Source organism: Nestor notabilis, unplaced genomic scaffold (genome assembly GCF_000696875.1).
Source record: "Nestor notabilis isolate BGI_N333 unplaced genomic scaffold, ASM69687v1 scaffold26094, whole genome shotgun sequence".
In the NCBI taxonomy this organism is placed as follows: Eukaryota; Metazoa; Chordata; class Aves; order Psittaciformes; family Psittacidae; genus Nestor; species Nestor notabilis.
The window spans coordinates 1-14,394 of NW_009926448.1; the positions used below are offsets into that span (position 1 = coordinate 1).

Consider the following 14,394-nt stretch of genomic DNA (forward strand, 5'->3'; position numbering starts at 1 on the left):
ATTTTATGGTGGCAGGATAAATTGTGGTCACTGTCCTGTTTGGAAGTGCAGCCAATTTAAATAGAGGTGTTGAGCAGAGGGGTCTTGTTACTTACGCACTGTATTAACTGTGCAGTTGGCGTTTTTCGTAGAGTCCCGGCTGGGTTGTGTTGGAAGGGACCTTAAAGCTCCTCCAGCTCCAACCCCTGCCCCGGGCAGGGACACCTTCCACTAGAGCAGGTTGCTCCAAGCCCCTGTGTCCAACCTGCCCTTGAACACTGCCAGGGATGGGGCAGCCACAGCTTCTCTGGGCACCCTGTGCCAGCGCCTCAGCACCCTCACAGGGAAGAGCTTCTGCCTCAGAGCTCATCTCAGTCTCCCCTCTGGCAGGTTAAAGCCATTCCCCTTGTCCTGTCCCTACTCACACTTATTTCTTCTAAAACCTTGACTCACCAGACATATTTTCACATCTTGTGACAAGCTGCAGATAACACACTTTATTTGGCATTTTGGAATGCAAAACAAACGTGTCCTTGCTGAACGTTAGCACAAGAGAAGGGAAGGTCTTGTGCTGAGCAGAGCTGCACAGAAATACTTCTTATCAATCCCTGGCATCTCAGGAGTTTAAATCACAAACTGCTGATCTGAACCAAAGAGAAAGCTGCACCAAACCGGGCTGAAGCTGCAATGGGGCAGCACTGACGCTGTGGGCTCCTGTAAACTTGCACAACTGGGGCGTCCTACACATATTTTGTAAGCCAACATGCTATAGTTCGTAGGGTAACGTGCAGATAATGCTGAGCCTTAGTGCTGCTGGTAGAGATCTGTTCCTACCAGGGAAAAAAGAGTATTTTCCAGGGAAATCTAAATATATGACACTGGTGTCTCGGAGACCACCGTGGATATAAAAGCACGTTGCAGTGTGCTGTTGTACACTGGTTTCCTTGGGTACAAGTACTAAATAAACTGAGATAATTGCATTTTGATACCTATCTCAACACTTGCTACTGAAAAATAGCCACTTTTCCCTAGACTTTATGTTGTCAACTCCCTCACTTCTGTTTGCAGGGCTCGTACCTGGCCTTCTGAACCTGGGAAACACGTGTTTCATGAACTCTTTGCTGCAAGGCTTGTCCTCCTGCCCGTCTTTCATCAAGTGGCTGGAGGAATTCACAGCACAGTACAAGACAGAGCAGAGCCAGTCCACTGAGCACCAGTACCTGTCAGTCACCTTGCTGCGTCTCTTAAGAGGTACTTCAATGTTCTCCATGTTGCAATTAACTAAGAAGGAAATAGTTAGCATAAATGTTATCGTTCCTCACCTCCTTTCCTAAAGAAATGCAGCTCCTGTGGCCTTGTACTCTCTTTTTAATTTAATTTCAATTTAAATATTGAATTCAATGGAGAAGCATCCACCCCAGCATCATGCACGTTGCTTTGGAGAAGCTGTTTGCCAGCAGGTTGAATAATCTGAGGCAGAGGGCAACAGGGGTGCTCAAAATGTGGTTATGGAACCCAGTGCCACAGGCTTTAACGTATTTGCTCTTCAGAGTATTAAGGGTTAAACCAGCATATGGGCTCAGCATAATTAAATAGGAAAATATTATCACAGTTAAATGGGCACTCAGAATTCTCTATAAAAGAATGCATTATAAAATAATTTTAAGGATTTTTTTCCAAGCTTGCTATTTTACCCAAACCAGGGACTGTTAAATGAGATCCTTCGTATGATCTTGGATAAAAATGTTAAAGCCTCCAGGCCCCATTTGGTAGCCTGTGTCAGACTTGCCCCTGTGACAAGTTCATGGATCAGTTACCTATTTAAGCACTCAAAATGTGGCTTTTCTCACAGGGTTTTGTTGTAAACTTCCACTGGAAGTATTCGTGTCTCGGGATGTTGTTCATACTAAAATGGTGCCAGTCAAGTGCGTACATTTAACTGGTGGAAGGATGACACGGCATGTAAAGGTTTCTGTGCCACGTAAAGTACCATTTTTTACCCAATCCACCAGTAAAAACTTGTCTTTCCAGACAGTGTTTCTATTATTAGTGTTTATATTATAGTTGAGAGACCATTCACTTTGCCTAGGTGTTAGCTGAGGAGAATAGTATGAGGTCAGTCAGCCTGCGCCAGATGGGAATGGTAATTAATCACATTAGTTTGATGGTCATTGCCTACCTGTCATAAGAATAACTCTCCTGTCATCAGTTCTATGATGCATAAGTGACATACGGTCTAAATGAAAGGTTTGTGTTGTAACTGTTCTTTGTGGCTCCTGCTGACATTTATACATGCACCGTCTCCAGCTTTATCCTGTCAAGAGGCAGCAGAAGATGATGTGCTGGATGCAAGCTGCCTGCTAGAAGTTCTGAGAATGTACAGGTGGCAGATCTCCTCCTTCGAAGAGCAGGTGAGTCCAGAACTCATGTGAGACTGCCTGATGCTCACCTCAGTGCTCAGATATGGACTAAGAGAAAATCGAAGCGATAATACTAAGAGCCCTGAGTGTCAAATCTGCATCTTTGCTGCGGTGAAGTTTGCTTTAAAAAGTGAAGGAAAACAACCATGAAACATACATGGTTTGATGAATGATGTTTTCAGTTTGCTTAGACATTTGTCCATGGAAACCCTGCCTGCTTCAGGACCTCATACTTAATTACCTTCAGATCTGGTACAATGCAGCCAGTAATATTGAAGTTCAACAGACAGAGCCCTAACCTCACTGTAGATAACGGGGCTATGCCCCTGCTTCAAGGGGTGGACTCCACTGGCATTTCCAAATTTAGTTACATGTAACATCCAAGATTTTCAGTGTTTTCAGCCCCTAAGTGCAGGGGCCAATGAACTCCATCAGTTATCTCACTGATAAACCATGGTTCTCTCTCTTCTATTTCAGAGCCAAAGCAAACAGCATAGATTGCAATTGTGCTTTTATTCCAGTCGAGGAAAGCAGGCATTTCTGCATTCATTTTTCCTTTTTTTTCTCCAAGTGTTTTAGTTCCTTGTGAGTTTACATGGCCCAGAATATTTTTAATCATGTGCTGTTATGAAGTTGTGCTTTACAGAAAGAGCTGTTTGGCAAAACTGCAGCAGATGCTCAAATAATTACTATTAATATACAAGGTGGGCTCTAAGCAGTAATTTTTCCCTTCATTTCCTACTACAGTGCTGTAGTTGTTTGTGTATCAGTACTTCTGATACTGGTGTATGCTTTGTATGCTGCTGTATGTTTTGATACCTCTTGGTTTTGCTTCCTCTAAGTCTTATGCCTCTCTTTAATAGGATGCTCATGAACTATTTCACGTCCTTACCTCTTCACTAGAAGACGAACGGGATCGTCAGCCCCGTGTGACACATTTGTTCGATGTGCACTCGCTGGAGGTGATGTCCTCTGTCAGGAGTCTCATAAGCTGCCTCCATTCCTAAGTGTGTCAAGGATAAAGTGTCTGTTTAGAAATGGAAGATGTTTCATTATGTTTACAAGGCTCTTCTTTAGTGCTCTGGTAGAAATGAATCCATAGGGCAGGGAATCTAAAGCATGAAAAATGGTTTCCATAAGTAAATTTACACTGACTTTATAGTGATCCCAGTTTCATGAGGGCTTTGGCATTCCTAAGTCCATTGAATATAGGGATTGAAATACAGCCACAGCACAGCAGTCCGTCTAAGCACACTTATCTGTAAGAGTTGACCCGTGAAAGAGGCTTGAAAATGACAAAATAAACATCTACAGAATAGTCCATTTGGAGGTGAAATTTATCTCAACCTCCAGTTTAGTGGTAAACTTCATGCAGATGGGAAGTTTCTGTCACTTTTTGTCTAAAATAGATACAAAAGGTTTATAAAATCTGTAATACTTTCATTTTAGCATTCCAAGGCAGAGAATTCTGCAGATTAACTATCCGTTTTATTAGAAATGTGCTTTTTGTCAGATATAAATCTGTACCATACCAGGTTTTTTGGCCTTAAATATAAAGAGACACTAAATGCACACAATTGTTCTAATGGCAGAAAAGTGTGTTGGGGTGAAATAAGAACATATTTAATACTCAGTGCTTTCTAAGGTAGGGTTAATGAAATCTTTTATCTTCCTCTGTAGCAGCCAGAAATAACCCAAAAGCAAATAAGCTGCAGAACAAGAGGTATGCTTTTTTCCATTCTGAAATGTGATAATTCATAGTGTAGTCAATGTGTTTATTAAGGGGTTAATATTAATTGATCTTTGTCTGTATTGGACTGAAATGTATCTCTTCAGCTGTAAAAAAGACCCCATTAATTACGTGTCAGTGGGACAGAACATGTTTTAGAGCAGTTACTTTTATTACAGTGGACCAAAAGTGGGAACTATAGCCATGAACACAAGATGGATTGAAAATAAAAGGACAACTTCAACTTTGTGTTTCAGGATCTCTTCCCCTTGTGTCAAATCACTGGAAATCTCCACATCCTTTTCATGGAAGGCTCACCAGCAACATGGTTTGCAAACACTGTGAACACCAGGTAGGAGAATCTGTGGCTGGTAATCGGTGTGTGTGAAAAAGGATGGTTCTGAAACCACCATCCCTTGTTTCTGACAGAGTTGGTTTCAGCACCAAAGATTTGCAGGGCTGACAGCTCAGGCTGTTACTTTTTCAGGTACTTCTTATGGTGTTGGTGGTAAACAAGAATGTATCACCAAATATACAGAAGAAAATTAAGTGTGATCCATTTTGTGGGGATAAGAGCTGTCTTAGCAGACAGAATAATAGCTGAATAATAGATATTTAGTGTTCAGTCCCACAGCTACCACGTACTGAAAATCCACTCACGTGGGTAGTGCTGTAAGACTAACTAGTCATTCCACACACAGTGCTGAGGTGGCACATGCAAAGCCAAATTCAGTTGCAGTCCAGTTATCCAGAGGAAGGAAGTGAAGATAACCTGGATAACGAAAACATACAGAAAGTGAATCTCATTTAGAGGTCAAACTGTAGGAGGACCTACAGCTACTTTAGTACTTTAGTACTTTTACTTCTCAAACCCTTGCAAACAAGGGACAGAAAGAGGCGAAGTGGCACCTTTGGTACTTGGAACGTGGAGGGGTTTGACCCCATTCCACTGACCATGATGGACAGCGGAGAGCATATGTTCATCTTGTCTGAGGTTGGGGTGTTTTGGGGTTGTTTTATTTGGATTATCCTAAATTTTAGCTCACTGGATGTGTGAAATATTTCTGTGCAGAGTCCTGTGAGGTACGATACCTTTGACAGTCTCTCACTGAGCATTCCAGCAACTGTGTGGGTACGTATCGTTGCCTGACCACAAGCCAGTCTTGCCTATTGCCTTGTTGTCACAGCTTTAGCTTCATTAGTCCCTGTTTAAGATGCTCCAGCCTAAGAGTAAATGAGTAGCTACAGTTTTTCTTGCCTTTTTATAAAAGATCCTGTTGTGCTAATACAGAACCTCATCACTAACACATTGGTACAAATTGCCAGTTAGTACAAGCGTGACTTTGTTGACACCAAGAGTTTTCTGTCTCTCCTGGTGGGGTATTTGCTCCTTTCTGTGTCATTTGAACAGACCAGATCATATCCTGAGGGCTGTTTCTGGCAGTCCTGGGAGGTGATATTGGGGTGCTTTGTGTCTGCGGTGACAGCACACAAGTTACCCAGTACAGGCCTTTGGATTGAGTGATTTCAACTGGAAATTGTTTCTGTTTCTTTTTGGCTCTTTGAAAAACAGTGAATGACAAAACACTGTAGATTTGGGGGGAGTCAGTTATTGTTCTTATCCACAGGCTGGAATGTTTTCCATGTTTAACCCAGGCCAAAGAAGAATTTCCACAGTTACATTATCAGTGTTCTACCCTCGAAGCCATTTAGTCACTTTTCTCAAGAAATGAGTCTACAAATCTGTAGTTTCTATGGAAGAAACGAGGAAAAATCCTGTCACAAAACCAAGTGTCATGTACCCTAAAACTGCTGCATGTAACTGGGGCTTTTATTTGTGCTAAGGGTCGTCCCATGACGCTGGACCACTGCCTCCACCACTTCATCTCCTCGGAATCTGTGAAGGATGTTGTGTGTGACAACTGCACTAAAGTATGTCCTCTTCATTTAAGTAACCTTCTAGCTCAATCTGAAGCTGCTGAGAGAGTTAAGGTTTCGGTTTTCTGCTCCTTTCTCCACGACTGTAGGAAAGCTTCTAGCCTGCCTGGGACTTCCTCTATTTAAAATGGAGTTCTTATCTCACAGAATAATTTGAAGCTTTGTTTATTACTAATATTACTAAACTGACAAGTATTTTATTCTGTAATTACCAGCCATTATTTAGATAGTATTTTGGATAATGTTTTCGTTCTGGTATTTGAAGCAGTATTTTGCAGTTGCCTGTAGTTTGATGACAGCACAGAGCCAGAGTGGCTCATTTGAAAGCCAACAGCATTGATGTGTGACTACACACAAACCTGGGCACTGGGCTTGTTCTGTAAATGCTGCTTTTTGCCTGATTTTGGCTTAAAATTCTGATCCATTAGGATAGACCAACTATTCTTAAAGTTCCTAGAAAACTGTGGGTGTTATTAATGCACCAAGTGTAGTTCTAGACAGAGAATTGCTTGTCTGCAGTGTGCAGACCTGCACTATCATGTGTAATCAAACAGCAGGTAATCAAATGCCTTTATTCTTTTTCTTTTGATTTCAGATTCAGGCAGAAGGGATTCTGAATGGACAGAGCATAGAAAACCAGAGAACAACATTTGTTAAGCAATTGAAGTTGGGAAAGGTGAGTCAAGCTAACCCTCCAAATCTATGTTAAATCCTATTATACAGTCATTTCTTCCTTTCATCTTTTTGCTTGATGTCCAGTTCTTGGTATTAGAGTATTTTAATGTTCTACTTAAAAAAGTAAGCTCACTTGTCAAATATTTGTAGGCATTAAGGCCTCAGTTCAGCCAAACATCAAGTCTCTACCTTAAAGAATATGAATATTCTACTGTTATTCAGCAAAACACTTAAACATGACTTTGGCTTAGCAGCAGTTCAGTCTTGCATTGATTCTTGATTTCCTTGGCAAGGGAAGTGATTCATATATATTCATACTGTGTTTGTAGGTTCTTTTGCATATTTGAAAGAAATCTAAAATGTTCTAAATACAGCTGGTTTCAACAAGTGAATATGATGCTAAAAACTGACTGTAATTTCTATTAGAAGCTCTTCTTTTTTGCTGTGTAATAATATAACCCAGAGGACAGCAGGGCACTGGTCTGCAATTAAGATCCTCAGTGCCATCAAGAGTAATACGCACTTATCGGTAGAGGTTAACCTTGGCATGGCTTTGAATGTCAGACATTTGTAACTCCCTGGCCTTTTTCCCCTCGTACTCTCACTGTACAAAGCCATTACTTACTGAGTACTAGCAAATGTCTTACAATTCACTCCAACAAATTGGAATGAACACTTCTAGTAGCACAGAAGGGAACAGTTCAGTGAGGCACTTCCTTATCCACTAGACTCACCAGTTCCTTTAGTACGCTTTTAACTTGCACAGCAGTTTCTTTTCATTGACAATGGTATTTTGACCCTCCTTTTCTCTGGAATACTGCTGAAGCTCCCTCAGTGTTTGTGTATCCATCTGCAAAGACTGAGCTGGTCAAACCAAGGCACTCCTCTGAAGCGTCATGAACACGTGCAGTTCAATGAGTTCCTGATCATGGACATCTACAAATACCACGTTCCTGTTCACAAGTCCAGCCAGACTGAGCTGAATCAGAAAAGCTCTGAAGAGACAGCACCTGGAACGAAGGATGGGATAGCAGTGAAACCTGCAGGTACTTACTCTGAAATAAAATAGATCAGGTATTTCTGCGTTTCAGTGGCAATGTCTTTATTTGGGCCTCTGTAAAGAGGACAGGTAGAAATCCCTTTCCCAGCAAGCATTAGCATCCCCTGCTCCAAGTTTACAGTTCTCTTTTGGTAATTTAATTTGATCCTAATACTAAAAGAACTTACAAACAAACAAACAAGAATTCCCAGATAGCATAAAATTCACAGGATTTATCACCAAAGGATGAAGCAATGTTGAACTGGGAAGTCCTAGGGATGATCTTGTTAGTGATGTCTTCTTAGGCTTCAGGACAAGCCTAGAAAGATGCTGGGAATGGCATCTCCTAAGGGATTGTGATATGTAACAAATTAAAGTCAGTGAAACACCTCTGTACTCTGTGATGTGCTGCAGGAACCGAAGCGCTGTTATTAGCAATACTAATAGTAGCATGCTAATAAATTACTGCCTCCTTTCTCTTGCAGGTGCAGAAAAACCATCAGGCACTAAACCACACTTTGTGAATGGTGCCTGCCCCTCTTCATTTTTAATGTCCTCTGGAACTTTTCCACTTGCTGCATTCCCAGAATGCAGGTAAGTTAGAGCTGTGCCCTGTCGTGTAACTTCTGCCCCTTCAAACTATGTCTTCCTTTATTCTGTCTTTATTCTGAGGCTGCACAGTCACAGAATTTAGCTCCTATGTGGAAATACTTTGCTTTTCTCTTGGCTGATTTTTGGTGGTTGTCTTTGGCTCCACTTCTCCATGGCAGCAGAGCATACTGGAAGCAAAACTCAAAACCTCCTTTCTCTGGTTCATGGTGCAGTAAATCACCCTTCTGAATAGCCATAATTTTACTCCTGCTGTTTTCCTCTACCCCTTCATTTTTTCCCCTCTTACTCTGATTTTAAAACTACTTCAAGAAATCCATAGATCTCTTACAGATTTTTCCCAAACATTATATTTAACAAGCTTGATTTAAGTTAGGACTGCCGTGATTCTACTTAGTAAATCTGCCTTGGTGCTTCCCCTGATAATCTGTTTTCTTCGCCGTTGAGAACACTCACTTATTTTCATGCTGGTGACCAACGTATACTTAGTCCTGTGCCACTTCTTCCATCTGCCACTGGGTATTTTCCCCGTGGGGATGACAATTCCCACAATCACTGTGTGAATTAAGAAGCCTGGAAGCGTTTTGTTCCAAATGCTATGAAGACAGCTGTGGAGCGAGTCCTTGAAAGTGTTCCCATTGTTATCTGTGGGTTACCTGCTGCAATTTTACCTCTTTCTGGTTAAAAACACATTCTTTAGAATAGCCTTTCTGTCTAATAACAGTGCTGTAACAGTGGCACATTGGCAGGTTTGATGCAACACGCTGCTGCAAAATCTTACTGTACAGAACATGGTAACCATGAACTCTTAAATGAATGGTTTGGTTTTCTCAGAAATAGAATAAGGCAGCACTGCAGTGAAGACTTGCTGTACGGAAAAGTAATTGCAAGGCAGCATGTCTCTTAGAGCATCCCTTTGCTCTAGAAAGGAACCGCAGCTGAAGACAAAGCAACTGGGGCTGCTTCTGGTTGGGGTGTGTCCCCTGCGAGCTGCTGACCCGTTCCTGTTTCTGTGTCCTTCAGCTCCCCCGTGTACCTTTACCGCCTGATGGCAGTGGTGGTTCACCACGGCGACATGCACTCGGGACACTTTGTGACCTACCGCCGCTCCCCGCCTTCCCCCCGCAGCCCGTTTGCTGTCAGCAGCCAGTGGCTGTGGATCTCAGACGACACCGTCCGCAAAGCCAGCCTGCAGGAGGTCCTCTCCTGTAGCGCCTACCTGCTGTTCTATGAGCGTGTTCACTCCAGGGTACAGCACCACAGCCTGGAGTCAAAGGCTGAAGAGTGACGAAGAGAAGTGGTGAAGAAGGACAAAACCTGACAGAATTCCTCTGATGAGATCTACGTAGCACCTCCTGTCTGTTATGCAAATAACCCACCACAGGCCCTTTAACCTTCCCCTCCTCTATGGCAGTGGCTGGCTCCTGCTGGGAGCTGTGTTTGTACCAAAGTTGGTCTGCTGATGTTGTGCAGCCCGGGGTAGATCTGTATTAAAGGAGTATTTATTCTGTTAGGTAGTAATTTTGCCAACACCACGGCTCTGAAACAGACATTGCAAACAGGCTTCCCAAGGCTGTGTTCCATCCTCTGACATGTGGGCACATTTTCAAAGGGAGATGCTTAATCCTACACATTTCACTGCAGACGTTTCTGAACAGGGCAGCCCCAGGAGTGGTTGATGGGAAGCTTCTGCTATCAAAGGCAATGATTTAAGAAACAAAGTGCCTTGAGCCTATTTGAAGAGCTCATCTACCATTGTCTGAGTCCACTGTGTGTCTGTTGTGTTCTGATAAACGTCTCAAAGTGATGGGATTAACTGCTAACGGAATCATTGTGATATTCCAGCTAATCAGTGAAGTGAGGCATCTCTACATAACATGCATGATCCAAACCCCAACTTCCCTGTTCATACCATCTTCCTGGTATTTTAATTCTTCAGACAGCACAGAAGTACTTCTGCTGATTCAAAGTGCAGTTTCCTTTGTCCGGGAGAAAATATATGTTTTTTAATCTATTTTAGCTGAGCCCCTGGTTTGTTGTTCTGTATCTTTGGAATATGGCTGCACTCAAGAGACAGGAGCGTTTGCTGATGACCAGTATTGTCATTTCCTTGTCACTCTGAGACTGTTGAATACAGTTGCTTGTAGTATCGACTACAACTTTTAATGCTGTGATTTCAAGGCTACTGTAATTGGTGTTCTAGACTTGCCCTTCCTATTTTAATGCTGAAAACTGCTGTTTCTCAGAGACCATTCAGATCCGTGCTGTCACCTTGCTGTTGAGCTTGTGCTGGCTGTGACTGTGAGCTGAGAGCAACCCCCTCGGGAAGCTAGAGATGGTGTGATTTAGTCGGGGTTAGGGATGCTCGCTTGCCTGGGGAAGTCATGCAGCAACCCGAAAAGCCTGGTGGTGCTGCATGAGAGACAGGTTGCTGCAGGAATAGAAAGGAATTGCACTCTGCTGCTCTGGATTGCGTGAGGTGTAAAAGAAAAGTAAACCCCAAACAAAGCACAGAGGGAGAAGCAGCAAAACCGATCCTTTTGACTGCTTTTAAATGACCAGGGATAAAGTTTGTAGGCTCTTTTTTGCTCTTTTCTACCCTTGTGAGCTTGGAGGAGGAGAAGCCTAATTCATCAGACGAGCTTTTCCAGTGTAAAACAGCAACTAAGTTTTCAAATGCTAACAACTGTTTTAATAGTTTTTTAGGGCGACTTTGTACCTCATGTATTCATATTGCTGCCCAAAGCTCACAGGCATCCTGTGCTCCTCCATGGGAGGCTCAAACCAGCCAAAACAGCAGTGGTCATGGATGTGTATGCAAAACTATTTACAGAACTCATCATTCCAGAGCATGGATCACAATTCCTGCTCCAAGTAATGCTCAGAGTTCATAAACTAGCCTATACATCCACTGATGTACTAGTTCCTGAGGAGCCTCCCTGTCTGTGCTAGGCTGTAGCATGGTTTTAACCTTTCTATTTTAAGTTATGGAAAATGAGGAAAACACTAGAATAAATAAAAAAAACACCAGAAGGATGCAAAATGCCAAATAGGGCCATTGAACTAAGAACTAATGGACTTGTGGAAGGTGAAAGCCCTCCCTCCATCCTGGGCAGCTCTGGTGTGCAGCTCTATGAAGTCACGGAAGACTAAACACCCAAAGCACCCAGCTCCAGCAGGTCTCCCGTTTGTACCTCACAACTTCAAAACACTTCCACTGCCAGCAGTGTGTATTCTGCCATAGCTGTTCTCAATGGTCTCTTTAGGGGTTTTAGCTGAATTTTGGAGAGGTTCATCTGAACAGGGCACTTGGGTTAGAAAGCGGCAATGCTGGAGGTGGGTCAGAACATATGCACACAATGGGCTAAGTTGTCATTTGGCAGCTTGTACCAGGGGCATAGAGCCACGTGTTGCTGCCAGCTTCTGTGTTCAATGTATTTCTCTTCTGTGTAGAGCTGCTTTGGGACAGGGGCCTGTTTGATGAGAATGAAAGCACTGATAAATAACTACTCCATTGCACCCAGCTGCAGATGCACTCCAGGAGCTTCCTCAAGAGCTGTAAAGATGAGGGCTGAGTAGCCAGCATTGTTCTACCTTTCACTGGTAGGAAGGAGTAGATGGTCTTGGCTAAGCCCTTGGTGTGAGGAAGGGAGGATCAGCACCTTGGCCCTGAGCTGTGCTGGACACTCCGAGCTCCTGTGAGCATCAGACACCTCTGCAGATGTTTGCCACCCAACCTCACCTTTGGAAGTTGTTGGGTTCTGTGCAGGCACATGAGGCTCATCAACACAGGTGCTTGTTACAAGCTTTCATGGTGGAGAAGGCATTAATAAAATGTAAAAGACCATGAGAGAAGAGCTCCAAGATGACATCCCTGTGTTTGCATTATTCTGTGCATTATTTAAGATGTATGATATTATAGTCAAACACTGCACTGCTTTTGAAGTTGTGTTTTCACTTCAGGGTATTTTTGTAACTGTACAGTAGCAATAAAAGAACAAACTTATTTAAAAAGGAGGCTGCTCACATGTGGTGATGTCTTGAAGTGAAGACCAAGCTCTAAGCCAAACTGCATGTGGCACGTGTGACAGAAGTTCTCTGGATAAGCAGGGCTCATGCAGCTTTTTACCTACACACAGCATTTTCTGTGGCAGAGAGTAGGAAGTACCCACTCCAAATGGTCTAAACAGACATTAATTCCACAGCCCTAATGACCCAGCAGTTACAAGCAGAGCCCATCACTAATTCAGGTGCTTGTAGCCTGGTTACACAGGGGTCATTCACGTTCTTGCTCGGTACTCACCATCCCAAGACCTGTTGTTGGTGACTCTGGAAGGTCCTTCCTCATTTCCTGCAGGATTCACTGTGAGCATGGAAGGCGATGGCTTCCAGGTAGTCAGAATGGAATCCCTAGGGATAATTATTTAGAAAGACACTCTCAGAAGGCACAGCCTTTCCCACTGCATTGTCCATGTAAATGGTCCAACCCAGTCTCTTCCCAGGAAGTCCTCTTACGCTGCCTGGTTTCTGTACAAAGGACCCTCTCCCTGCACAGCTTCCTCCTTCCCACTGACCAAAAGATCCCAGACTCCCACCTCAGCAGAGAAGGTAGAGGAGTATCTGCAGACACAGTGACTGTAAAACATGCAGCCAGCCCTGCTCCACTCACTATATCCGTATTTTAACACTCCTCCTCTTCGTGGCAGTCTCAGTTGTATTTTATTCTGAAAAAATAAGCAAACTATAGCTTATTGACAGAGCAGGCAAGAAAGTGACACCTGTTGAACAGCATCAGCTTCAAATGATCACACCTTGTACTTCATAGTATTTATAAACTGTTTCATGGCTACCTTGAGGCTACAGAGTATTTAGATCTTCTGGGAAAACTGGCTAGATGAAGATCAGTTGAGTACAAAATTCCTCCTGAGTAAAACAAAGGTCTTACTCATTAAAAACATGTATCAGCAGAACTACAGCAGCATTTCACAAAGTATTCCTGGCATTTGAGATCAGCACTCGCAGTCTTTATTAGCATGTTACCAAGAATGCTGCCTCCTCTCTTGGTTTAGTTTGTACCTTGGATCACCAAAGACAGTGTTTGAATGAGAAACTGAGTTACTTTGGGAAAGCAAGCTTCTATTTTCAGAGTCAAACGCCCTGGGGCTTGATTGCTGAACAATTCACTTCTTGGCTATAGTCATCACTTTCCTAAATGTGAGGTTGACTCTTGGGGCAAGCACCCTCTTGCGGGGGGGCAGGCTGTGGTACCAGTACACATTGGTGGGGTACTTCATCATCAGCAGGCTCCCGTGGGCTAGCTGCAGCTTGATGGGCTTGATGTGGCGTTTTGCATTCTTCCCTCGGGAAGCACAGTGCCTGAAGACAAAGTCCCTGCAAGCTCCGAAGGACACGGACGCAATGGGACTGCGGGGAACCAGCTCTCTCTCATCATCTCGATGCTCACCTATGTGGTCCTCACCATCCTTGTATCTGTCAAACGAACGTCAAACAGCTCCTCAGGGATGTGTCAAGTGTTGCACCAGCAACTTTTCATTTGAACAAGCTGCTTGATGCAACCAGAAATCAGACATACCTGTTGATAAGCACGAAATTGAACGTGTGTCCTGTGTCCGAAGTGATGCGCTCTCTGATGTGGTTCAGAACTGGGATCCATGGCTTAGGAGAGAAGGTAACACCCGAGTACGTGTATGTTAACTCAGGGTCTCCATAGGTTACCAGCTTCCTTGGAATGTCATGCCATTTGCCAAACACATGCAGTTTTGTCATTTCACCTGTTTAAAGAAGAAATGAGAAGGATCAAAGCCAGCTCTGGGTCAGTTCTACACAGTTCGTGGGACCACAGGATGCTTGTGACAACCTTCAAGTGTTTCTGTCCCAACAAAGCGCTCGGGCCTGGCACTGCCTCGCTATCTCACTGGACGGGATGGATGGGACCAGCACCCCGCCGCATGGTGCTGCTGAATCAACCACGGGCCCCAGGGGAA

The 14,394-nt window shown here is 43.5% G+C and overlaps 2 protein-coding genes across 2 annotated transcripts; one reads left to right on the forward strand and one right to left on the reverse strand.

Annotated features, from left to right (window-relative positions):
- Positions 1–1,047: 1,047 nt before the first annotated feature.
- Positions 1,048–9,677, forward strand: USP30 (ubiquitin specific peptidase 30; the record flags this gene model as incomplete). The annotated part of the gene is made up of 11 exons (XM_010013540.1): positions 1,048–1,230; positions 2,287–2,390; positions 3,263–3,361; positions 4,080–4,122; positions 4,386–4,480; positions 5,201–5,260; positions 5,974–6,060; positions 6,662–6,742; positions 7,568–7,787; positions 8,266–8,374; positions 9,413–9,677. Coding segments are annotated over 11 exons (1,346 nt in total), but the record flags the coding sequence as incomplete, so codon positions are not given.
- Positions 9,678–12,669: 2,992 nt separating this feature from the next.
- On the reverse strand, positions 12,670–14,181 carry ALKBH2 (alkB, alkylation repair homolog 2 (E. coli); the record flags this gene model as incomplete). Its single annotated transcript, XM_010013541.1, has 3 exons — positions 12,670–12,799; positions 13,574–13,879; positions 13,983–14,181. Coding segments are annotated over 3 exons (635 nt in total), but the record flags the coding sequence as incomplete, so codon positions are not given.
- Between the last annotated feature and the right edge of the window lie 213 nt (positions 14,182–14,394).